Raw genomic sequence first — 25,017 nt, 5'->3', positions numbered from 1 at the left:
TATTTCATATTGCAAGTGAAAAATGGCATGCTTAATAAATACACTCTGAAATATAACTACAGACATGAGTTTGCAAATGGGTTATCACGAGAGCAAGCCAAGACAGAGCACGACTACCCCTAGGTTTTTCAAGGGCCTTATTAAGAGACAGAAGTGCAGAACTCCTCCTCTGTGGTCTGGCACTCTGGCTCTGCTATCTTGCACAATCTGGAACTATTTGGTTAGAGCACCCACCAGAACTGTGAGCCCTAGGCAGTATGGGAGCTCCTTCTGTGCAACTTACAAAGCACGCAGGTGCCTTCCCTCCACCACTGTATGCTTTGCATGTTGTGCAGGGGCTTAGTTAAGGGCTTTTCAAGGGCTCTCCTCCTGTTTTCCCCATTGACAAACAGCCCAATTCACCTAGCTGTCTGCTCCTTTCAGGTGAGGGGTGGCTGAACTTGGATGAGAGCTTAGCTTAGTTTGGTTGGAAAGTGGATTTGTACAGGCACTGGGGGCCTTTGGGGCCAATGAGGCAGCTGCTGGAAAGAGTCTGCCCAGTGAAGCATCAAGCCGTCTTCCTTAGCAAGTCCACAGCTATCGTCACTCCAGGCCAATTACATAGGTGATCTCAGTCCCTGTTCATAAGTCTTTACATTTTTCAGCACTTAAATTAAACATTCAGCAACGAGGGTGATTTCTATACTGCTTGTCAAGGTTCAGCTCTTGGACTGCTTAACAATAATAATGAAAATCCTTTTAATTACATCAATCTACTAATGGGGACAGGCTTTCTTCCCCAGCTTTCCTAGCATTAAAAAAGCACCACTTTTGCTCAGCTATATATTATATTAAAAGATAAAGAAAATTCTTTATGTACTAGACCTGGTCTGACAGATTTTTAACCAAAAAGATTTTCAAGTTCTGTACAATTCTAAAAAGAGAGTTAGGGTATGTCCATACTACCCGCCTGGGTCGGTGGGTAGCGATCGACTTCTCGGAGTTCGATATATCGCGTCTCATCTAGCCGCGATATATCGAACTCCAAACGTGCTCCCGTCAACTCCGGAACTCCAGCACCGCGAACGGCGGTGGCGGAGTCGACGAGGGAGCCGTGGACTTCGATCCCGCGCCATCAGGACAGGTAAGTAGTTCGAACTAAGATAGTTTGAGTTCAGCTACGCTATTTGCGTAGCTGAACTTGCGTACCTTAGTTCGAACCCCCCACCCCCAGTGTAGACCAGGCCTGAGAATGGAAAGTATGTATCTTTAACTCCAGTGACTACATCCATTATGATACGGGGTGTATCAATACCTTTTCCCCTATTTCTGTTCTGTCTCCACTAGGAAGAATCTCTATATCAGGTAGAAGTGCACAAGCCTCAATCACACGTTTATACTGGCTCTCTTTCATCTCCCTCCCAAAGCTAATATTGTCCTTCAGAGCTGCATTCTGTATCCAGGCTTGTTGAGGAACATAGGCAACCGAGCCCTATAAGAAACAAAAATTAGCTATTCAGTATTTCACTCTATTTAAATAACATCTCACAGACATCCTCAAAGCACCATGCAAACAATAATCACATTCAACATCCTTGTAAGAGATGTACGATGCCCATCGTACAATTGGGGAAACAGTGATAGTGTATGTATTACAGTGCAGCTGAGAGCATGGTTCCCAGTGCAGGCAGACAGATGCACTAGTTTTCATGCTAAAATAGCACATGGCTGTGGCAGCTCAGGTTAGCCATGCCCTCTCTTCTACAGCAATCATGTTGCAAGTATGTTTTGGGGAATGGCCTTCAAATGGAACATGCTTCCCCCAACATCGACCTTGCTGAATTCTCCATGCAAACACACATGCTCTATAGAAGTAGTGAATGCTAAAAAGTAGGGCTGTCATGCGATTCAAAAAAATCCACTGAATGATAAAAATATCAAAAATTTAAAAAAATTAAAAAAAAACCCGCACTGTTAAACAGAATACCATTTATTTAAATATTTTTGGATATTGTCCACATTTTCAAATATATTGATTTCAATTACAGCACAGAATACTAAGTGTGCAGTGCTCACTTTATAATTTTTAATACAAATATTTGCACTGTAAAACCAAAAGAAATAGTATTTTTCAGTTCACCTAATACAAGTGCTGTAGTGTAATCTCTATCATGAAAGTTGAACTTACAAATGTAGAATTATGTACAAAAATAACTGCATTCAAAAATAAAACAATGTAAAATTTTAAAGCCTGCAAGTCCACTCATTCCTACTTCTTGTTCAGCCAATCATTCAGACAAACAAGTTTGTTTACATAATGCTGCCGACTTCTTGTTTACAATGTCACCTGAAAGTGAAAACAGGCATTCTAATGGCACTGTTGTAGCCGGTGTCGCAAGATATTTATGTGCCAGATGCTCTAAAGATTCATATGTCCCTTCATGCTTCAGCATGGAAATGTCCTCTAAAATGGTGGTTGATGATGGTTTCTGCTTGATGACGATCCAAAGCAGTGCAGACCGACGCATGTTCATTTTCATTATCTGAGTGAGATGCCACCAGCAGAAGGTTGATTTTCTTTTTTGGTGGTTCGGGTTCTGTAGTTTTCACATCGGAGTGTTGCTCTTTTAAGACTTCTGGAAGCATGCTCCACACCCCGTCCCTCTCAGATTTTGGAAGGCACTTCAGATTCTTAAATCTTGGGTCAAGTGCTGTAGCTATCTTTAGAAATCTCACATTGATACCTTCATTGCGTTTGTCAAATCTGCAGTTAAAGTGTTCTTAACATAAAAAACATGTGCTGGGTCATCATCCGAGTCTGCGATAACATGAAATATATGGCAGAATGCGGGTAAAACAGAGGACATACAATTCTCCACAAGGAGATCAGTCACAAATTTAATTTACACTTTTTTTTTTTTTTAAATGAACATCATCAGCATGGAAGCATTTCCTCTGGAATGGTGGCCGAAGCATGAAGGGACATACGAATGTTTAGCATATCTGGCATGTAAATACCTTTCAATGCTGGCTACAAAAGTGCCATGCAAATGTCTGGTTTCACTTTCTGGTGACACTGTAAATAAGAGGAGAGCAGCATTATCTCCTGTAAATGTAAACAAAATTGTCTGTCTTAGCGACTGGCTGAACAAGAAGTAGAACTGGGTGAATTTGTAGCTCTGAAGTATTACACCTCTACCTCAAGATAAGGCTGTCCTTGGGAGCCAAAAAAATCTTACCGCGTTATAGGTGAAACCACATTATACTGGACTTTATTTGATCTGCCAGAGCGCGCAGCCCCACCCCCCCGGAGCGCTGCTTTATCCTGTTATATCCGAATTCGTGTTATATCGGGTGGCGTTATATCAAGGTAGAAGTATACATGGTTTTGGGTTTGAGTGCAGTTATGTAACAAAAATCTACATTTGTAAATTGCACTTTCATGACAGAGATTGCACTACAGTACTTGTCCAAGGTGAATTTTGATTTAGTTGGGGTTGGTCCTGCTTTGAGCAGATGGTTAGACTTGATGACCTCCTGAGGTCTCCATCTGATGCTATGAACTGAAAAATACAATTTATTTTGTTTATCATTTTTACAGTGCAAATATTTGTAATAAAAAAGAAGATACACTTTGATTTCAATTACAACACAGAATACTATTGTATATGAAAATTTAGAAAAACTAAAATATTTAACAAATTTCAATTGGTATTCTATTGTTTAACAGTGTGATTAAACCTGTGATTAATTGTGTTTCATTTTTTTAATCGCGATTAATTTTTTTTTAGTTAATTGCAGGAGTTAACTGCGATTAATCAATAGCCCTACAAAAAAGACATTCAGGCTCATACATCTTGACTAAGAATGCTTCAGAAATGCCTGTGTCACGCTGAATGATTAAATGAAAGATTGGAGTATTTCTCCCCCCTTTCCCGTCACATACAACAGGGTGTAAGGAAAAAAGATAGCTTGTGTTGAATATTTTTTTTTGTTAAAAAAAAAGTGGGAGGGGGGCGGGGGGGAGAGGAGAATGGGGGTTGCAACATGATAATTCATGTCTTGCCCACTTTGTTTTTCCAGGAAGATACAAAGGATGACAGAATTAATAAAACTCCATCATAGGCACAAAGGAAACGCAAGTCAATTTTTGAGAGGGGAAGTGATTTTTTTCAGATAATTTTAGAACGTTGGATTTTTTGACTGAAATCTGTATTAAGAACAAATGTACAGCTGGAAAAAAGGTCTTTGTAAGAGATTCAACCCTGCCCTCTCCCTTTCAATTTAGGGCTGAGAGAGCTTCCAAATCATTTCTTTAGGTCCTCCATAAAGACCTGCAAAAACAGGAACAAGATTTTATATTCCTGATATTTCTATGATAAACACAAAATTTTAATACACCATGCACACTTTCAGGCCTCTATGTACATCATAATGCAGCACAAGCACAATTCCTCCCCCATTTCCACCCATAAAAAAAACTTGTTAATTTGAGAGGCTTTTATCCCCCCTCATGCTATGGAAGTGTTATCACCTCAGAAGTACTCACAAACAACAGAACTGTTATCCAGACATTTCCTACCTTGACAGCCACATATCCTTCCCTCTTGTCCATCTCTCCTAGAAGGGCAGACAACAATGAAGACTTTCCACAGCCAACCTGTCCAACAATGGCAATCAGGGAGCCTTCAGGAACAGTGAAATTAATGCTGAAATAAATCACACACAGTTCAGCCTTGCTTGATACAGTACCACACACAAATAATGGTGAGCATTTTACTGTAGTATCAAATTCAGAGAAACACCAGATACAAATAGAACACCTGCTCTATAGCTGCTGACAATTGCAATACAGTCCATTGGTTCTTTAACAAGAACATGAGTCTGAGAATTCAAGCTTCTATATGCAGAATGTGCTCAGCTCTGCCTATACGTAAACAATCATATAGTCTCAGTATGTGATCAGGCCTCCAAAAAGCAGCTGCCAAGACCATCCTTCTTGCCCACCAGTCTGATACTCTCACCCTTTCTTGAAACTCTTTGCACCAGCTTTAACTCATATTGTCTATGCAGCACTATAAATATGCACTGTGTTTTACAAACACCAGCAATGTCTGCGTCCCAGAGAACATATGATAAAAAACAAGGGAGAGGATAGGGAGAAGGGAAGGCTTTCAGCTGCAACATCCTGCAGGTGCATTGGTTAGCACTGTGTGCATCCCAAGGATTTTGTAAGGTTCCTCTCCTACCCATCCCCAGTACTGGAACGAAGAGGGCTATAGATAAGATGTTTAAGGGGGAGACTTGGAGGATAGGGTGGAAGCATGGCAAGGAAGGGGATACACAGTTGTAAGGAGCCCCATGGATGAAGTCATAAAACAAAAAAGGGGCTGGTTAGTTGTATAGCTCACAGCTTCTACTAACTACAAGCTATTCTCATCACTTTGAGCCTCCAGAGAAGTCTGCTCCTATCTCCATCTTCTCTTATTCTCTTCCTCCACCCTAGCCCACTGCATATGCTCTACACCAGATTTTCTCCTGGCTATTCCTTTTGACTCCTTACCCCACTAATAATTTTGTCTTCTTTCATACCAACCTATATGCTTGAAAGAGACACTCCTAATTAGAGGATGCAAAAGCTCCCTTCCCATTCAATAGTCTCTCCCCCACCCCTCCCCAAAACAAAACCCACACACCTTATAAAGCATGAAACATCCTAGCTGTAACTAAGTGAAATGTGTTTGTATCGCTGTTCCTTTAAGGTTGTAAGCTCTTTGCAGCACAGACATACCATTTCAGCAGAGCTTATTTATTGTGCAGTGATGCACACACTTCAAGCTCTACAGAAACAATTATAAAAGTGATAAAGATTTAGTGCAATTATAGGCCAGAACTAATTAGGATACCAATTCTTACTCATTCAGTGAGGGAGGATCATTTCTTGACCAACTAAATGTTGCATTCTTCACAATAATGCTTCCTTCAGCTAGCAAATAATGAAAGAAAAATTATGTTCAGACACAGATCAGTAAGGAAACAGTTGTATGATGGCACAGTGCAGTGTACATGGAAAGTAAATCCAGGCACACACACAGAGGCAGGTCCAATGCTATTTTAGTAACAGAACTCCAGCACTCTGTTTTCGTTAACAGCTCACGCTCCATTTTGACTGAGTCTACGAACAGGGCTGGGATTCTCAAGTTACAATCATTTGCTGGCCATGGCACAGGTATGGCAAGAAAAGCAAGTATATCAAAATACTACCTTGATACACAACTGACAGGACTTTGAATACACACAGGGAGTCAATCTGCTTCCTTTCCCAACAAATTAGATTTTACTATTTATTCCTTTTACCACTGCAACAAAAAATCCAGTTGAGGAAGCTGGATTCTACTCGGACTTACGATTCAAAGGAAGCACTAAAGGCCGAGTTAACAAAACTGACATTAGAAAAAGCAGCCCTAACTTGTAAACAGAGCAATTTTGATCTGAAAATCAACAAGAGGCACTTTTCCTACAATGCCACATTGGACATTCACTTTTCAGATTTTAGAGCAGTGGTCAGCAACCGGTCAATCACGATCGACTGATCAATCCTGGGGACTCTCCCAGTCGATCGCGATCCACGGTAGTGCCACTGGGTGCCACTAAGGCAGGCTCCCTGTCTGCCCCACCCCCACACCACTCCCAGAAGTGGCCAGCGTGGCCCCATAGGGGGGTGGGCAGGGGCCTTAGCCATGCTGTTCCTGCCTGCAAGCACTGCCCCTGCAGCTCCTGTTGGCCAGGAACGGGAAATGTGGCCAACGGGAGCTGAGGGGCTGGTGCCGGCAAAAAGGGGCAGCACTCAGAGCCTCGTGCCCCCCAAGGGGCACAGGGATACATTGTCCCCTTCTGGGAACGGCATGGGGCTGGGGCAGGCAGGGAGCCTGCCTTAGCCTCACTGTGCCACTGACCAGGAGCTACCTGCGGTAAGTGCTGCTCAATGGGAGGCTACACCCCAACTCCCAGCCCCATCCCAGAGCCAGCACCTCATTCCCTCTCCTGCACCCCAAGCCCCAGCCCTGATCCCACACCCCATGCCTCCTTCTGCGCCCCAAAACCCAGCCCTGAACCCCTCCCACAGCTAGCACCTCAAACCCCCTCCTGAACCCTGAGCCCCCCCCGAGCCAGCACCCTCCCTCGCATCCCAACACTCTGCCCCAGTCCAGAGCCGCCCGCCCCCCCGTACCCAAAACTCCCTGACAGAGCTTGCACCCCATACCCATTCCTGCACCCCAAGCCCCGGCTCAGCCTGGAGCCCCCTCCCACACCGCGAACCCCTTGGCCCAGAGTCCGCACTCTCTCCCAAGCTCCACCCCCCTGCCCCAGCCTGGTGAAAGTGAGTAAGGGTGGGGGAGAGCAAGCCAACGTGGGTGGGAGGGGGCAAGGGGCAGATCCTGGGTTGCCCTTAAATTCAACAAGTGATCTTGGCTGTAAAAAGGTTGGAGACCACTGCTTTAGAGGGACACACTTTCATATCTACCGATCCCAGATGGGAATTTTTTTTTTTTTAAACACTATTTACTCCTTTTACCACTGTAAAGCCAACAAAGAATCCAGTTGAGGAAACTGGACTCTATTCGGACATGCGATTCAATTGAAGAAAAAGAAGAAAAAAAAAGGAAGAAGGTAGATAATGGTCATAGCAAGAAACTCTGCCGATAGGAAAACCAAGTGGATCTAGTAATGGAGAACTCACCTGAATGCATGAGAGCGAGAATATTGTATTGCCTTTATAAAAAAGGGTGACTAGGGAATCACTTATCAGGGTTTAAACCAGCTATAAGAGCAGCACATTTTACAACATGGGGCATTAAGATTCTACAAAACCCTACAGTTCTGTGATAAATCCACAGAGACATAAATTTATATTGCAGCAGCACCTAAAGGTCACTATCAGATAGGTCCCTGCTGTGCTAGATACTGCACAAATGTAATGAATGACAGTCCCTGCGTAGAATGGGAGGCTGGAGGACTGGAGCAGTATTAATTGTATTTAAGCAGAGTTGAATGACTACATGCAATTCCATAAATGAAGAGAGGTATGTGTCACTGTGCTGACTCTTTCTGGGCCTCAGGAGTGGGGTTTAGATGCTCTCCACAAAAGTGACTATGGGTTTTCTGTATGGGAGTGCTTTTGCTATCTTCTGACCTACACTGACTGCTACATGAAAACTACTTTTCTGCAAGGTGTCCACTGTGTCTATTTAAAGCTGGTTAATTTAAATTACAATAACCTTCCTTGTTTCTTACTGACACTGGACATGAGCATTTTATACTATAGACAAAAGGGAAGGGGGGGGAAAAAACTCGCAGAAATTGCACAAAAATTGAACTGAAAAAAACTCGGATTTCTCTTGCCAGATAAATTTTTGCAATTTGTGGGAGTTATGTATTACAGAGGCCCACAAAGACACTTTAGAACCCACCCAAAAAATGCTCTATTGGGCTTATAGTTTGTAGCACTGGAAATTAACAACAAACTAGAAGCAAATAAAAACTATACAAAATAAGGACTTACCATCTTTGATAGAACCTCTGATTATGCTATCTGGATCTAACTCTTCATGCGAGAGAAATAACCTGAGACGCTTTAAGGAAACACTTGCCTAAACATGAAACAATTGAAAAACTATTTTACACACAGCTTATAAAAAATCCTGTTTCATTTTGCTTTGTTAACTAGATGTTAAATCCGGTATATTCTTCCCACTACAACCACCACAAACCACTTCACCCACCCCCTCCTCAGAGTGGAAAAAACAGACAGGCATTTATTTGTAGTGCAGTAACATGCAGGGGGCACAACTAGGATTGGGGTCTGATGGTGCTAGGTGCTGTACAAAGGGTATATCTATGCTACAGAGGTTATACCAGCATGCCTACGCTGGCATTGCCTCCAGTGAAAATGCAGCCTACACCTAGGAAGGTGGTTTTCTGTCAGTGTAGTAATACCCCCTCTTTGAACAACATTGGCTACCTCGATGGAAGCAAGTCAATCGATGTAGCTACACCTCTACTGGGGGTTATGTTGGCACAGCTCTCTTGACCAACATAGCTATGTCAATGTAACTTTCAAGTATAGACCAAGACAAAACACACAGGAAAATAAGAGACCCAAAAACTTTACCTTCTAAGGTGACTGCATTTCAGTGGTGAGTAGAGAGAAGAGACTTCTGTGTGCACAGAGGACTGTAAGGCTTTAAAGCATTCACAGACCTCAAAAAAGCCACTATATATAGAAATAATCACTGAGTTAATCAGTCACTAATATTATTATCTTACCTGTACCATGCTGCTGATGACCATAGGAAGAATATTCAGTGGGAACCTGAGGATGTTGAATAAGGCTAAGGAAACAAAAGCTTTCTGAGCATCCAAGACATTGTTCTTATCTACCAGTACATAAACAGCAAAGGTGGATAAAGCAACCTAAAAACAAAGAGGGAATAATCACGGTCTGTATTCTTTACTCTTACATTTTTAAATTCAAAGACAATGTCTTCTCTAATAACTAATAACCACATTTACACACTGAAAGGCAATTAAACAAAAAAAACCCAAAACATTCCTAAGAACAAGAAAATAATCTTTGCTAAACAAATACTGGGTCTTAACAGTTTTGTTATTCAACAGCTGCTGGCTTCTCTTGGAAAACTTTGAGAAAGTGTCTCACTCTCTTTACAGAACAAAGTTGAAACATGGCAAAGCAGAAAAAGAAAATATGCTGATTAACTCAGGTGTACCAGGTTGCATGTTTATTTTTTGCTTCCTCTGCCTTCTAATCACCCCTTTTCCCTCTGCTAGTTACAACCACTGCACTGTACCACACTTCTGAACAGCTCTGAAGGTGGGCACACAGCTAATGTAACTAAGACGACTTAGATCTTGCCCACACTACATTTTGTAGAAGGCTACCAACAAGCCTGGTTTTCACAAGCATAGCTTCCATAACTGGGGGCAGAGGAATCATTTAAGAAATGTGTTCTTAAGCATACTAGAAAATAAAACTCTACAGTTAGATGGGGTGGGATCTGAGTTACTACAGAGAATTCTTTCCTGGGTGCTGGCTGGTGAGTCTTGACCACATGCTCAGGGTTTAACTGATCACCATATTTGGTGTCAGGAAGGAATTTTCCTCCAGGGCAGATTGGCAGAGGCCCTGGAGGTTTTTCACTTTCCTCTGCAGCGTGGGGCACGGGTCACTTGCTGGAGGATTCTCTGCACCTTGAGATCTTTAAACCATGATTTGAGGACGTTAATAACTCAGACATACGTTAGGGGTTTGTTACAGGAGTGGGTGGGCGAGATTCTGTGGCCTGAGTTGTACAGGAGGTCAGACTAGATGATCATAATGGTCCCTTCTGACCTTAAAGTCTCTGAGTACCCCACCCAGTTCAGGAAAAGAATCACTGTGCAAATATAGGTGCTGGAACGAGGGGTGCTAAGGGTGCTGCCGCACCCTCCGGCTTGAAGCGGTTTCCATCATATACAGGTTTTGCCATTTGGTTCAATGGCTCTCAGCACCCCCACTATACCAGTTGTTCCAGCACCCGTGTGCATACTTAACAAAGAAACGATATGCTTGACTAGGTCATCAATAACTACATTTAAACACTATGGCCAAGGCATTATGTACCGACAAAGAAAACAATAAGATAACAAAGACTAGCACAAAGCCAGGCATGGCTGCTACTAAAATTCCTCTATTAAGACTGCTCAGCTCACCTTTTAGCTCCTCTTCTCCCTAACAGCCACTCCCACATGCCTTATACCAAGTTGGTATAATAAATCATGTGCCTCAGTATATCAGCAGGACCCAATAACGCTTTCCCAGCAAAATCATCACCTGCTATCCAGTTTGAGGCATGAAAGTTCTAACTAAATGTAAGATTATTGGCAAGACTAAACCCCACTTTATTTACCTAATGCATAGTGAATGGATTGGTTTTCTTAGTTCTGCATGAGGTCTGTTTAAAAACTTATGTAAAAGCCTATTTAACTGCTAGGAAGGCATGTACTGTTTTTCTTATGCTTGCTGACTCAACTGTGCATGGTAAAGTAGCTTGTTTATATGTTCATTTATTCAGACAGATTACTACAGTGAAAAAAGCCCTCCTGCAGAGAGAATGAAAAACAAAGAAGGGTTCAAACAATAACTTTAAAGGCAGAAAGTTTGCACGTTCCTATGTTACTGGAATCTATACTAAAATGCAGTGTTATCAGCACACTCTGCCACAAAAAGGTACAATGAAGTGAGCAGTGTCATGAAACAGATACTGAACGATTTTATAAGGAGCCCTGGCCAGAAAAACTACAAAGCAGGGCAAAAAGGAAGAGGGTGCATGGGAAAGAAATGAACCAAAATTGAAAATCCTTTGTGCTTGCTATAGTTCTTTGTAAGTTGTTATCCTGACTGATAAAAATTGAGGAAAGAGAAAGTTATAAAATATCCCCTCCCTCAGAGTCAAATCTTGCTCTTGTAGAAGCTTGGGGATACCTCTCCCTTTAGCTTGTATGCGAGCAGGCCCACTGACAAACATTCATAACACACGGGCGTTTAGGGAATTGGCTATGGAAATTAATCATCTTGGCTTCAACAGAGCTAAATTGAAATAAGGAAAATCCCTCTAAGGAGCTGTATTTAGGAACCTAGTAAATCAACTTTTTAAAAAGCCATCTCAGCCTTTTTTTAGAAAAAAGATTCAGTAGAGAATGCTTCTGACATTTCCTACACAGGATGCTGCTTCTTCTGCCTTTTCTCATACCTATAATGTCATGTAAACATGAACAGCACTTGGAGGGAAGGAATCCATGAATGGAAAGAATTCTTAAATACCTTCAAACAGAACATACATATTTTACCCTAATGTAGGCAAGGTTTGTTTGCTTCTGCCAGATGACGATAACAACTGTGCTTTGTTCTATTAGGGCCACAAGCAATTTTAATACAATTTTTCTCCTCTCTTCCTTTTCCGTGTAAATTCAAGCCAGCCACAAATAGTCAGAGACAATATTTAAATGCGGAACAAAATCTCTTTAAAAGTTACAATGATCCCAGGCTACAGAACAGCCCTCTTCCACCAAATCAGCTTTACCAGTGTGGGTGGGAGAAAAGAGGCATCCACACACATCTGTGTAGGACTAGTATGTGGTGTGTGTGGAAATGCATAATATTCGTTTTGATCAACGCTCTCACTTGAGAATTTGTGTAGCATGCACTTCTATAATGTAATTTTTTTTCCAGAAAAATTACAAAAAGTATAAATGTTAATGTAAAGGGAAGTCCTAAGAGGTGCTTCCTAGGTAATCTTTATATAATAATGACCTCCTGGAGGGCATTTTGTTCCAGTTTGTGACCAAATTACTATTTACTCCTTTTAAGTTCCAACAACATTTGTAGTACTGGTGAAAATGAAAGCCTAAGAACTAACCAAGTCACTGCCTTAAAGTCAGGAAATGTTTAACTTGGAGGAGGTTGTTTATTTTTATTTTTTTTAAATATTAAGACAGAAGTGTAGAGAAATAGCTTTTCTAAAAAAGTGCTGAAAAGTTGACTGTTGAACTACATGTTGCAGTGGATAGAGTTCTGTTTACAAGACTGAGTTCTCTGAACAGTGAAAGACCAGTACAGTAACTAACAGGAAAGCAGGACTTCGCTCTCACTGTTTCTTTGGGCTTCTACCACCCAGCAAAGCACTACTTCAAACCTGTTTTACTTACCAGAAAAGGAGCGCACACCCAAGTGAACGTAGACACTGCTGCAAGGTAAGCAGACTTTTTAAGCACTTTCAGCTCTTCCTGTCTGATCCCCAATACTTTCTCTTTGAAGGCTAATTCCCAAGCATAAAGTTTCAGCACTTTAATCCCATTGAGAATTTCATTCATCAGCTTAATTCTGTTGTCTTTGCTCTTCATATGGGCTACCTAAAATCCCATTACAAAGAAACAGGTCATTAGGATAGCACAATACCTGGCATGTCTACAAAGCCGTTTGAATAAACCGATTTAGCCCATACAAAATATACAGTTAAGAAATTTGTGTTGGTGAATTATTATTGGGAAAGATCACTTACAAATGCAAGCGAACAACAAAAGTGCCGCCTTACCAACAAATACGGAACTGCAGAATTAAACATTTTAACTAATTAGGGGTGGTTTTGAGGAAAGGCAAAAAACAATTTCACACCAATAAAGTCATAGACATCTTTGTAGAATTTAGGGACTCGATGGTCCCTACTGGCCTTAAAAAGTCTGTGCGTTTATGTACAAAATGCAGTTTAAAAAAGTAACCCCATTATACCCTTGAGCACCAATGATATATGATTTGTATCTAGCCCTTGGCCACCCCCCACACTTTTCATTCTGTTCAGACTCCTGTTGGCTCTTAGCTCATGTCTTCCATTCAGCAGCAGGAACAAACCTACCTTCCCTTCTTATTACTTAAACTTCTGAGCATTTTTCTCCCCACTACACCATGAGGCTACATTTATATGTTCACTCCAGAAGCCTCCTTCCTCCTCGAGGCCTTTCCAAATTAAGGAAAAGAACCTTTGAAAAGAACCATCTAGGCACGGATGAAGTGTGATTCAGTATAAAACAGTCAGGAATTCCGAGTTCTAATCTCAGCTCTGCCACTGACTCATATTATGTCACCTTGGGCCAGTCACATATCACATCTGTGCCTTATTTATAAGTACATTATACAGGTATTACTTTCATTATAAAGGACATCTATACAATGGGGAAAATATCTACCTACTATTCCTCAAAGGAATGTGGGGAAGCTTCATCCGTGGAATGGGGCACTTGAAGAGGCTTGGATGAATGCACTATGCAAGTGCAAAATGCAAAGGAGTTTCACTTTATTTGGGTGGCAGCAGGGTCATATGATTCAATGCAATGGTCCCTATTAAGGGTCAACATTTAGGCACAGTAACCAGACTCTGATACCTGGGAAATCTCAGCTATTTCATATTCTGGGCTTAAATTTTCAAACTATAGTTCACAGAAGAAAAAAAAATAACCATAATCAAATGGATCTGTATACTTTGACCTGATTAGTTTGAAAACCAAAACAGAGAGTCAAGGAGTTTTGTGGGTATTCTAAGAAGTTTGTTAACAGACTGACAACAAACATAAGAAGAGTAATTATGCAATTCTGTTCAGCTTAACTTTGGGATGCTTGTAGGTGTCCCAAATTCAGTAATACACTTGATCCAAACACTCTGGTGTACACATTTCTTAGAAGAGTCAGCTAAAAGCCAGTTTAAACACTTAACAGCACGCATTTTATCCATCATCTCAGGCATTTTAGATGTGGCTTAAAAAAACCACACTGCAACACAACATTGCAGGACATTGGTGCATTTTTATTTTGGAAGAGTTTTGTGCAGTAGCTTTGCTAGTCACTGGTGGGAAGGTTACTGTCAGGCAGCACATACCCATTATAAAAACACCCTGGCACACAGGACAAGAATTTGAATAGTAAGCATAAACTTTCATGAATTGAATGGGTCACATAGAACAGTAAAATAGTAACATGTCTTAAAGCATATACACATACAAACAAACATGAAGTGTCATACCTGATATGTTTTTGTCTTCATTGCCATCACAGCATTTACTGGAACCAAAAGGATCATGACAGCCACACCTGCTAGGACAGAAGGGCCTAAATTCTAAGAGAGAAAAAAAACCAAACCATTTATAAACACACACACTTGTTATTTAGAAAATGTTAGCATACACCTTTAAAGATCTTATATCAAAGCATTCTATGTAGTCTAAACCCTATGTGTATATATAATTTTTCTATCCCTTTCCCCCCTCCTTTTTTGACTAAGGACATATGCAGATAATTATGATCTTTGCTTCTTCAAAGCTAAAATGCAAAGTCCTTCCCCATATGCCTCTCAACTTTTTGTTGGTGCTATTCTTTCAAAGTAGAATATAGGAGGATGAGTTTCTAAGATTCTGCCTTAGCTTCCTGGCTGTAAGCAGAACCGGGGCTGCCCTTCTGATAAGTGCCTGGACTAGAAACAGCAGGCATTATCCCAGCATGATGGGTGCTGGGATGATGAATCAAAGAGATCCTTCATCTGCCCACTTCTCCACCAAGTGACACAGGGTAAGCAGAGTCCCAACAGTTAACTAGGTGCTCTGGAAGCACAGGACGCCCAAATTCACATGGCACATGAAAGGGTTGCTTAGCTGGCCAGCCACTGGGGCCCAAGACTGCTGAGTGGAGGAAGGGCTGTTGTCAGGTTACCAACTTTCTACACAGGGAATGGGTAAGAGAAGGCTTTGCCCCAGCATGGTACTTGAGGAGGCTTGGGCTAGATTTGCAATTGAGAGCCCTCTGCCTCCCTCTCTTCCATCACAGTGGCAGCATACTGCCCTCAACGGTTCTCCATGCAGTAGCGCACTCTCACTCTCCCCCTGTTCTATACTCTCCAATGGTTTGACATTAGCTATCTATAGTCTTGAACTTCAGAGGAAAACACCTGGCCACTAGCTGCATTCACTTACCATAATTAAACAGGAAAACAAGAAGCATGACATAATTACCTGCCATAATAAATACAATGCTAATATAACTTGCAAAGGCGCAGACCAAATCATGTTTATATACGTAGCCAAGTCCATGAACCTCTGAGCATCCACAGACATTAGATTTACAATCTCCCCAACAGTAGAAGTCTTTCTTGCAGAATTTGTGATAACCAATGCCTGTGTGTAGATAAAAAGGAAGATACTGGACTATAGTAGGCAAAACAGCTTCACAATTTGCCTTTATTTCGTACTGCAGCATGAACAGGTTTTTCTGGAGTTTAATTTGTGGTCACAGGCAATGCTTCTCTTACATACAGTACTACTTTTTTCCTGCATGCCTAAAAAGCACTGTATCCTGAATACACAGTTTTAATCAGGGTTAAAAACCATGAGCCAGTTGTTTTTGTTTGGGGCTTGTTTGGTTTTAGTGGCGGGGGTTGAGTGCTGGCTTCTTGTCATGTGTTTTCCTGCCTCACCTCCTGCAGAGCAGCTAGTCTAAAGCTTTTTTAAATAGTTGCAGGTTGTTTCAGGCTGAGGTTGTGCAGACTGGTGCCTGCTTGGTTGCTAATAATCCTCTCATTTTACTGACGTCTGTCCCACTTCTGTGCAGACGGAAGTTTAGTTCCCATTCCAAGATAAGATGCAAAATAGGTTGGGGTTTTGTTGTACATGATCAATAAAAGCAGCTTCTTAACTGAAAGGATCTTTAATTTACAGCTGTGGGCTGAAGGAGGTCTCTGACATTCTGTTTACCATTAGATACCAGCCTGGGCAAAGCGTACTAACTAGTTAAAATTATGTAATTTACTCAAGTTCATCACTAAGATTTTATTGCAGCTCCCCCGCCTCAATTTTCAGAGGTACCGTTACTCTGGTGATGATATAACATTTCAAACATGCATACCTTGCGATAGACTGCACCAATGACAGCTGTCTTAAGCCTCATTCCAGTAACAAAGCAAATATGGAAGTACTGGTGGAGAATCAGAGTCTGCAGACAGGCACATGCAAATAGAAGCCCTGTGTACAGATAGCCTTGCCAATTTGGGGCATCTTTATCATTCACAAAGTTAATTAACAACCTGCAAAGAGAGGATTTAGCAAGGTTAATGCACACTGTCAGAGCTGATCAAATTTCCAAACAATGACTAGATTATTCCAGACATATTGGTCACAGGATATCGCAACAGAATGCAACAAACCGGTAATAGCAAACACACAGGAACACTAGGGTGTGGCCTCAGTCACGTCACAAGATTTTTACCCAGACTTTGTAACTGGAGAGGTCCCCCGAACTCCCCCACCTCACACCGCCTCCCTATCCCACCAGCATGGGGGACCCCATTCCCGAGTGTCCATAGCTATAATCTGGAATATTGAATTACCAAACTTTCTCAGAAACTTCTGTCAGTACATCCGAGATGACCTATATTAGAAGGTATCACTAGTAAGACACATGGCTATCTCAAAAAGAGAATGAGCAGAATACAGCACTGACTCCGAGCTAATGCCTCAGAATTGTTTCATCACCACTGAAACTAAAGGTACATCATCATTTCCTCTTAGCGTTCCACTTCTTCCCTTACGTTATACGAGCACACCTTTTCCCCTCACCCTTCCATTGCTTCAGCTACTGATTTTAAGCATTACTTTTCGCTTCAGGAGCCTTTTGACCTTTTCTGTGATCCCATGAACTGTTACAGATTAACATTAGCTTAGATGAATCAAGTTTCCTGCTGCATCTAAACTTCCATTGTCCGACCTTCCTAGCGTTAGAAAGGTCACTCTCAGAGCATCAGAAGGGAATTGGAATGCTAGATCCCAAATGGGAAACCAGTGAAGCAAAGTCATTTGCATGGAAACACTAGTGCAAAAGGAAGCAACTTGTCAGCTGTCGCAGCTAAAGGAAGAGTAGCCTGATGATAATAGCGAGAAGGAATCAAAGATCTACCTAGGTATTTTGTATAAACAGAGAAACTGAAGAAGGCATTAAAGGAAGTCTTACTTTAAGATTTCCGGGCCAGAAAACATCATAAGATCATGACAGGCTTTAAACAGGAAACTCATGAGGAAGTATGGTCCAAACGTTTTATACAACACTTTCAACAGAGAAGGGGCAGAGTTCCTTTGAGATGGTTTTACAATCAAAGCTTCAACTTCTTCTGTCACATCGCCATTTGAGTTGCTTGATTTCATTTGCTTTTTGGGTGAATACACCATTTTTATGGCTTGCCTACAATAATAATAAAGAAACATTTCTTTAAATCGTTAAGACATTCTACTAAATCGCACTGACAGCTATTTAAAATTAATGACGAGTCTTCTGTAAAATTGAACATAAGAATGCAGAGTCTTAAAATGAGAAGTCTACTCCAGTTGCCAAGAAAAAGTAGCTTAGGATATGTCTACATCCAGAGTACAAACACTGCATGCCCAGCTAGCACGGGTTTAAATAGCAGTGTAGTAAGTGAGGTGTAACTTAGATGGGTACAGAAGAGTAGAGTGCCCCACACAGCTGAATCCCAGGGTATATACCCTACACAGACTATCTACTTGCCCAAGGCATGCCTCCCATGTCTAACATTTTATTTTTTAACAGCATAACGTCCTGTTGCTGGAGCCTTTCCCACTGCAGTGAACGACTCCAGCAATGGGGAAAGGCTCTGGCAGGGGAGAGAGCAGAGAAGGCTCCAGCGGCAGGGAAGTAAGCAGGGAAATGCTCTGGCAGCTCCCTACAGCTGAAGCCTTTCCACTGCAGCATGTAACTGTGCATGTACTCTACATGTCACAATGAGTGTGGACATAGCCTTAGGCCTAGTCTACACTCTAGGGGTGGAGTGGGGGCGGAAGGGAGGGAGGAATCCTAACCTAACCCTAAGTTACGCAACTTCAGCTACATGAATAATGTAGCTGAGGTTGACGTGCTTAAATCTACTTACGGTGGTGTCTTCTCAGTGGTTGGATGATGGCTGACGATCTCCCGTCAACTCTGCCTCCACCCTTCATCCTAAGGGAGTACCAGAGTCGACGGGAGAGCGCTTGGCAGTCGATTTATCGCGTCTAAACTAGATGCGATAAATCAACCCCTGCTCAATCGATCACTGCCCATCGATCCAGCGGGTAATGCAGACAAGCCCTTAGATACTCACCACCACAGGGATTTGCAGTCATCATGATATTTGCCATCATTCCTTTCAGTAGCTCCAAGTGTCCCTGCATCAGAGATGGTAGTTTACCAGCCACTTTTGGGACTGGTAACCCAGTGTTTCACAATGTTATGGAGGGATCTGTTTATCAGAAGCTACTAGCTTCTGGTAAATTGAGCAGCACTTCAGAAGCCTAGTTTGTTTGTTTTTTCCTTGGGACAAATGTTTCTAAAAACCACATCCTATAGCTATGGAATACTCAGGTGTACAATTATATGTGAGTTGCAAAGTCAAACATGAGTTTATTATTTATGTTACTGTAGCAGCCCTAGATCCTAGTCAAGATTAAGGTCCCACTGTGCTAGACACTGTACAAATAGAGTTAGTAGACAGTTCCTGTTCTTAAGGGTTTACAACCTAAGAAATAATTATGCTAAATCATCCCTAATGAGTAGAACAAAACTATAGTTAAGTTGATGCATCTGGTGTATGCCAAACCATATTTCCCAGTATTTGAGAACAGGCTGTCTGCAAAACTATGTTTCTGTGCATACTATCTACCATGCGTGCTGTCGCACCCCCTGACTTGAAGTGGTTTCCATTGTTTACAGTTTGGGTCAATTGCTCTCAGCACCACCACTATACAAACTGTTCCAGCACTACTGTTATACACCTAACTAAATAGAGAACAACATATGAATTTAGAGCTTTTTCCTTCACTGGCCAGTCACTTCAGTGATGACGTAGGCATGAGAAAAATTTGTAGACAAAATGAACATTGGTTGAAAATTATACAAAAATAGAATACTGCAAAGGTTGTAGTCCATTTGCAAGCTGAGAAACAAACACTCACAAGGTTGCTCCTCCGTGTCCATGCACCTAAGGGCAAATCCTGAGGTCCATACTTGATCCTTATTCAATAAAGCGTCTAATGAGTTTTAATAATCTCAGATTATTAAATAATCTCAGATTTTAGCCACTGGTATCCTTGAGGCATTAATGGACAAGTGGATTCATTAGGCCCTTTATGATACTTTGATTGTCAAGGACTTCTGTAACATGTTCATAATAATATGCATAACAAGTGGAATTAACCAACTGGATAAAAGCACACTAGCATAATGTGTAATCAATCGGTTGTACTTCACTACTATTTCTCAGTGTTAACGGTTTATTTTACTTTCACTCGTATTATTTTACATATAAATAAAATTAAAAAATAGTTTCCCGTTTATATTCAGTTTTGACATAAATGAAATTTCAAGAAAAGTTTCCTGACTAAAATGGATCTTGACCAACGCCATCCAAGTTTTCTATATTCTATTAGCTACCACTTTGTATTAATAACTGTTAGCATAACTGAACTTACTTTTTTGTATTTGCACACTCCTTCTCCCAGTACTTAGCCAAACCTTGCACTACCTCCTCAGATGTGTCCTCTTTGTTTAATGACCACAAGTCTTTAGCTTCCAATGGTCGCCGATATCCCTGAATCATCAACCTATATTGGAAAGAATCAGCATCAGCATCTTTTAGAGAGTGCCAAAACAAGTTATACCCTGTATATCTAATTTCATAACACAGAGAACTGTTTATCCACCCCCAAAATGCAGCCAGCTGTGAAGTGAGATGCAGTAATTAGGATAAATAGCAATATAATGCTTAAGTGAAACTGCATGGAGAATTTAGGAAGCAGAATGAAATTATCCCACTTGGAATTTAGCAATGCAATTAAAACTCAAACTGAACAACAGAATTCATTTTACTCTTACCTAAAGGGCAATACTTTCACCTAAAGACCATGCTGAGACACTGGCCAAGTCCTGATTAAGAAAGAAGTTACCACCTGCTTAATCACCTATAATGCTTTTAGTGCTCTCCCATCCAAATAGTGATACCATGTAGCTTGATATAGCGGATTTGATCACAATACAAGGAAGCACAGTTGAAGATAAATAAAACGAAGCAACTACAGATAACCAGGAGAAATTTTTTAAAAGAAGATTATAGACTAATCTTCCAACAGTCAAAATGACACAGATACTATAAGAGCACGAAAGAATCCTGTGGCACCTTATAGATTAACAGACGTTTTGTAGCATGAGCTTTCGTGGGTGAATACCCACTTCTTCGGATGCAAGAAGTGTGTATTCACCCACGAAAGCTCATGCTGCAAAACGTCTGTTAGTCTATAAGGTGCCACAGGATTCTTTGCTGCTTTTACAGAACCAGACTAACACGGCTACCCCTCTGATACTTCACAGATACTATAAGTTTGTTTCCATTCCACCACTCCTATGCATCAAACATTAAAATGCATCATTTAATGATATATGTTTATGAGGCTAAATATGCAACATCAGCAGAATTCAAGAGACCTGTCATTAGAAAATAAAAGTAATTATCCACCTATCAGTTTCCTGTAGTTAAGTGTCTATTGAACAATCGTAAAACTCCACAGGTCAGGAGAGCCTTGAGTATCTTCTGAAAGCACAATAGGTTGACACTTGATAGCTGCATTATACAATGACTTATTCTCTTACCCTGTAATCCACCAGAATGTAATTTTGGAAAGGAACGAAGCACTAGACTCTGGGCAGAGATTCTAAAGGAAAGGAGGGAGACAGATGACAGTCATGTAAATAAAACCTATTGAAACAATTAAAAAAAAAACACTTATCATTATGAAATTTATAACTTTATTGTAAGAATTCCTCAGCACCACTGTGTCTTCCTTTCTTAACCTAAACATCCTTTCTGAAGCAGGTTATTCTTCACAGGGTACAGCACAACATCAAAGATGCCAATGGTTTACTGGAATGGAGCACAATAGCATTACCCTATTTCACTGATGCAGACGAATGCAAAATACACTCGCACAATATCAAGAAGTTGCATGAACTTCACAACACACACCTCTAGACCAGTGGTTCTCAACCAGGGATCTGGGGGCCCCTGGTGGGGGTGCCGCATACATATTTCAGGGGCATGGATCCCAGGCAACTGCCCTGTTTGCTACCCACTAATGCTAGCCCTGGCTTTTATATGAAGAAAAACAGTGGATGTAGCACAAGTGGGCCATGGAATTTTTACAGCATGTTGGGGGGGGTCTCGAAGAAAAAGGCTGAGAACTCCTGCTCTAGATAACCAAGTAGAACCTTATATTTTATTTCTCAGGGCTTGGCTACACTTACAAATTTGCAGCGCTGCAGCAGGGTGTGAAAACACACCCTCTCCAGCGCTGCAAATTGCGGCGCTGCAAAGTGCCAGTGTGGTCAAAGCCCCAGCGCTGGGAGCGCGGCTCCCAGCGCTGTCCGTTATTCCCCACAGGGAGGTGGAGTACGGACAGCACTGGGAGAGATTTCTCCCAGCGCTGGCACTTTGACTACACTTAGCGCTTCAAAGCGCTGCCGCGGCAGCGCTTTGAAGTGTAAGTGTAGCCAAAGCCTCAATAACTAGCAGAAGACAGGCTACCTAATGCTTAGACAGTCTGGTGATGGGGTGGAGCTGTAGGGAAAACCTACAACGGAATGATGGAACTGTGGTGCTTAGATGCTTCCATTTTTAAAAAACACATTTTAAAAATTAGGCAAATTGAATTGAAAACAAGGAGAAAGTGTATGTTTAAGCAGTTGCAGCGTTTGCAAAAGGTGTCAAAACTGATTGCCCTAGAGACTATAGGCCTTTATCAACAAGACATACAGCACTGGCCAGCAGCACAGAATCCTGACATTTGCCCTTAGAGGGCTGAGAGTTTAGTCTCTAAGGGTACGTCTACACTACGGGACTATTCCGAATTTGCATAAACCGGTTTTGTAAAACAGATTTTATAAAATCGAGTGCGCGCGGCCACACTAAACACATTAAATCGGTGGTGTGCATCCATGGTCCGAGGCTAGCGTCGATTTCTGGAGCGTTGCACTGTGGGTAGCTATTCCCTAGCTATCCCATAGTTCCCGCAGCCTCCCCCGCCCCTTGGAACTTCCGGGTTGAGATCCCAGTGCCTGATGGGGCAAAAATCATTGTCGCGGGTGGTTCTGGGTAAATGTCGTCAGTCACTCCTTCGTCTGGGAAAGCAACGGCAGACAAGCATTTCGCGCCTTTTTCCCCTGGATTGCCCTGGCAGATGCCATAGCATGGCAATCATGGAGCTTTTTTTGCCGTTTGTGACTCTCACCGTATGTGTACTAGATGCCGCTCACACAGGCGATTCAGCAGCGCTACACAGAAGCATGCTTTTGCTTTTGCATGACAGCAGAGATGGTTACTAGCCATATTGCACCATCCAAACCCTTCCATAAATTGGAACTGAGGATGATCATGGCTACCAGTCCTTTTGTACCATTTGCTGCTAGTGCCCCTGGTCAATCAGCCAGGGGCGCAAAAGCCAAGAGTGGTTACTAGCCATATTGTACCTTCCATCGTTTTGTACCATTGGCTGCTGTCATAAGTGCCCCTGGCCGATCAGCCAGGGGCGCAAAAGCAAAAATTGGGAATGACTCCCTGAGTCAATCCCTCCTTTTTGGTATCTAAAAATAGAATCAGTGCTGCCTAATATAGGCAAGTGTGCTAGAGAACCACCTGCTCTGTGTCAGAGCCCGCAGAAATTATTATCTGTATGCTATTCACAGGGGGTGCTCCTGTAACAACCCCACCTGTTGATTCCGTTCTTCCCCCAGCCTTTCTTGGCTACCGTAGCATTGTCCCCCCACTTGTGTGATGAATTAATAAAGAATGCAGGAATAAGACACACTGACTTGTTAGTGAGAAATGAGTGGAAGGCAGCCTCCAGCTGCTATGATAGTCCAGACAGGACATTAAGCAGTGTGGAGGAGAGAAGCCCAGCATCCCACTGCTAGTCCAGGGGCAACTGAATCTTTTCTTTACACATGAAGGGTGGGGGCTGATGGAGCTCAGCCCCCTGTTGCTATGATGAGGATGGTTACCAGCCATATTGCACCATCCATCCACCAGAAAAAATTAGGGCCAATAGGCTGATGACGAGGACGGTTACCAGTCCTTTTGTACCATCAGCTGAGGCTGATGATGAGGATGGATTTCCATCTTTTTGCACGATCAGCTTATGCTGATGATGAAGATAGATTTCCATCCTTTTGTACCATCAGCCGCCCATGGCGGGGGGGGAGCAAGGATGTTGGTGTTGAGTGCTGCACTATCGCGTCTATCTGCAGCATTCAGTAAAGATAGGGTGACATGTAAAAGAGTCAGAGGATTGTTTTACCTTTCGCTTCTGGGGGTGGGTGGGGGGTGGGTGAGTAGATTGTCAAGCTATGCCCTGACCCCCGGGCACTGTGTTTGACCCTAGAAGCATTTGGAGCTCAGCCAAGAATGCAAATAATTTTAGGAGGCTGCAGGAACTGTGGGATAGCTTCAGTCCTCCAGTCCATGCGCATCCATTTGATTCTTTGGCTTTCCGTTACGCTTGTCACGCTGCAGTGCGCTGAGTCCCTGCTATGGCGTCTGTCTGGAGATTTTTAAAAAAGGATTCTGAATTTCATCTTCTGTAACGGAGCGCTGATAGAACGGATAGAACGGATTTGCCTGCCCTTACAGCGATCACATCCGCATGGTCCATGCGGGAGCTCTTTTTTTTATTTTGATTTCGGACTGCATCGCCACCCGTGCTGATCGGAGCTCCACGCTGGGCAAACAGGAAATATTCAAAAGTTCGCGGGGCTTTTCCTGTTTACCTGACCACTGCATCCGAGTTCAGATTGCGGTCCAGAGCGGTCACTGGTGCACTGTGGGATAGCTCCCGGAGGCCAATACCGTCGATCAGCGTCCACACTAACCCTAATCCGATATGTTAATACCGATACTAGCGTTACTCCTCTCGTTAGGGAGGAGTACAGAAACCGGTTTAAAGAGCCATTAAAATCGATATAAGGTGCCTCCTAGTGTGGACGGTTTTGGCGTTAAATCGGTTTTACGCTCCTAAAACCGATTTAAACGCCTAGTGTAGACCAGGCCTAAGACTATCCACAAGGGTACTGCTCAGTCCAGCTTGTGATGATGATTTTGGTGGTGTGGTCTGAAACCCATCAACTCCTTTCAAACTAAGGCAGTCACTGGAGGATGGCCATTTTAAAGTCAACTATTCTGACTTGCATACACACACGGCCCTCCAGTAGCTAGCAGACTTTCATTAAGTCTGTGAAAACAAGAAGGGCTGGCTTCTTAGAATGAGAACCACATTAGAACATGGTTTTGCGCCCCCATAAGGCCCAAGCCTGAGGAATGAAAGAGGGCAATTGGTCAGAGAAAATTAAGTTAC

General features: G+C 42.2%; 1 protein-coding gene across 1 annotated transcript in view; it reads right to left on the bottom strand.

Annotated features, from left to right (window-relative positions):
* Positions 1 to 25,017, bottom strand: part of ABCC1 (ATP binding cassette subfamily C member 1) — a 103,357-nt gene that overhangs the window by 25,138 nt on the left and 53,202 nt on the right. The window contains exons 6-17 of the mRNA XM_044980593.1: positions 21,266 to 21,327; positions 20,092 to 20,223; positions 17,582 to 17,809; positions 16,481 to 16,658; positions 15,592 to 15,753; positions 14,610 to 14,702; positions 12,745 to 12,948; positions 9,307 to 9,453; positions 8,543 to 8,630; positions 5,896 to 5,965; positions 4,562 to 4,688; positions 1,295 to 1,471 (exon numbers count right to left, since the gene is read on the bottom strand). Of these exons, the coding sequence (XP_044836528.1) occupies positions 1,295 to 1,471; positions 4,562 to 4,688; positions 5,896 to 5,965; positions 8,543 to 8,630; positions 9,307 to 9,453; positions 12,745 to 12,948; positions 14,610 to 14,702; positions 15,592 to 15,753; positions 16,481 to 16,658; positions 17,582 to 17,809; positions 20,092 to 20,223; positions 21,266 to 21,327 (1,668 nt within the window). The remainder of the gene's footprint in view (positions 1 to 1,294; positions 1,472 to 4,561; positions 4,689 to 5,895; positions 5,966 to 8,542; positions 8,631 to 9,306; positions 9,454 to 12,744; positions 12,949 to 14,609; positions 14,703 to 15,591; positions 15,754 to 16,480; positions 16,659 to 17,581; positions 17,810 to 20,091; positions 20,224 to 21,265; positions 21,328 to 25,017) is intronic.

Source organism: Mauremys mutica, chromosome 11 (assembly GCF_020497125.1).
Source record: "Mauremys mutica isolate MM-2020 ecotype Southern chromosome 11, ASM2049712v1, whole genome shotgun sequence".
Classification (NCBI taxonomy): domain Eukaryota; kingdom Metazoa; phylum Chordata; order Testudines; family Geoemydidae; genus Mauremys; species Mauremys mutica.
This window is presented reverse-complemented; position numbering and strand designations above follow the sequence as displayed.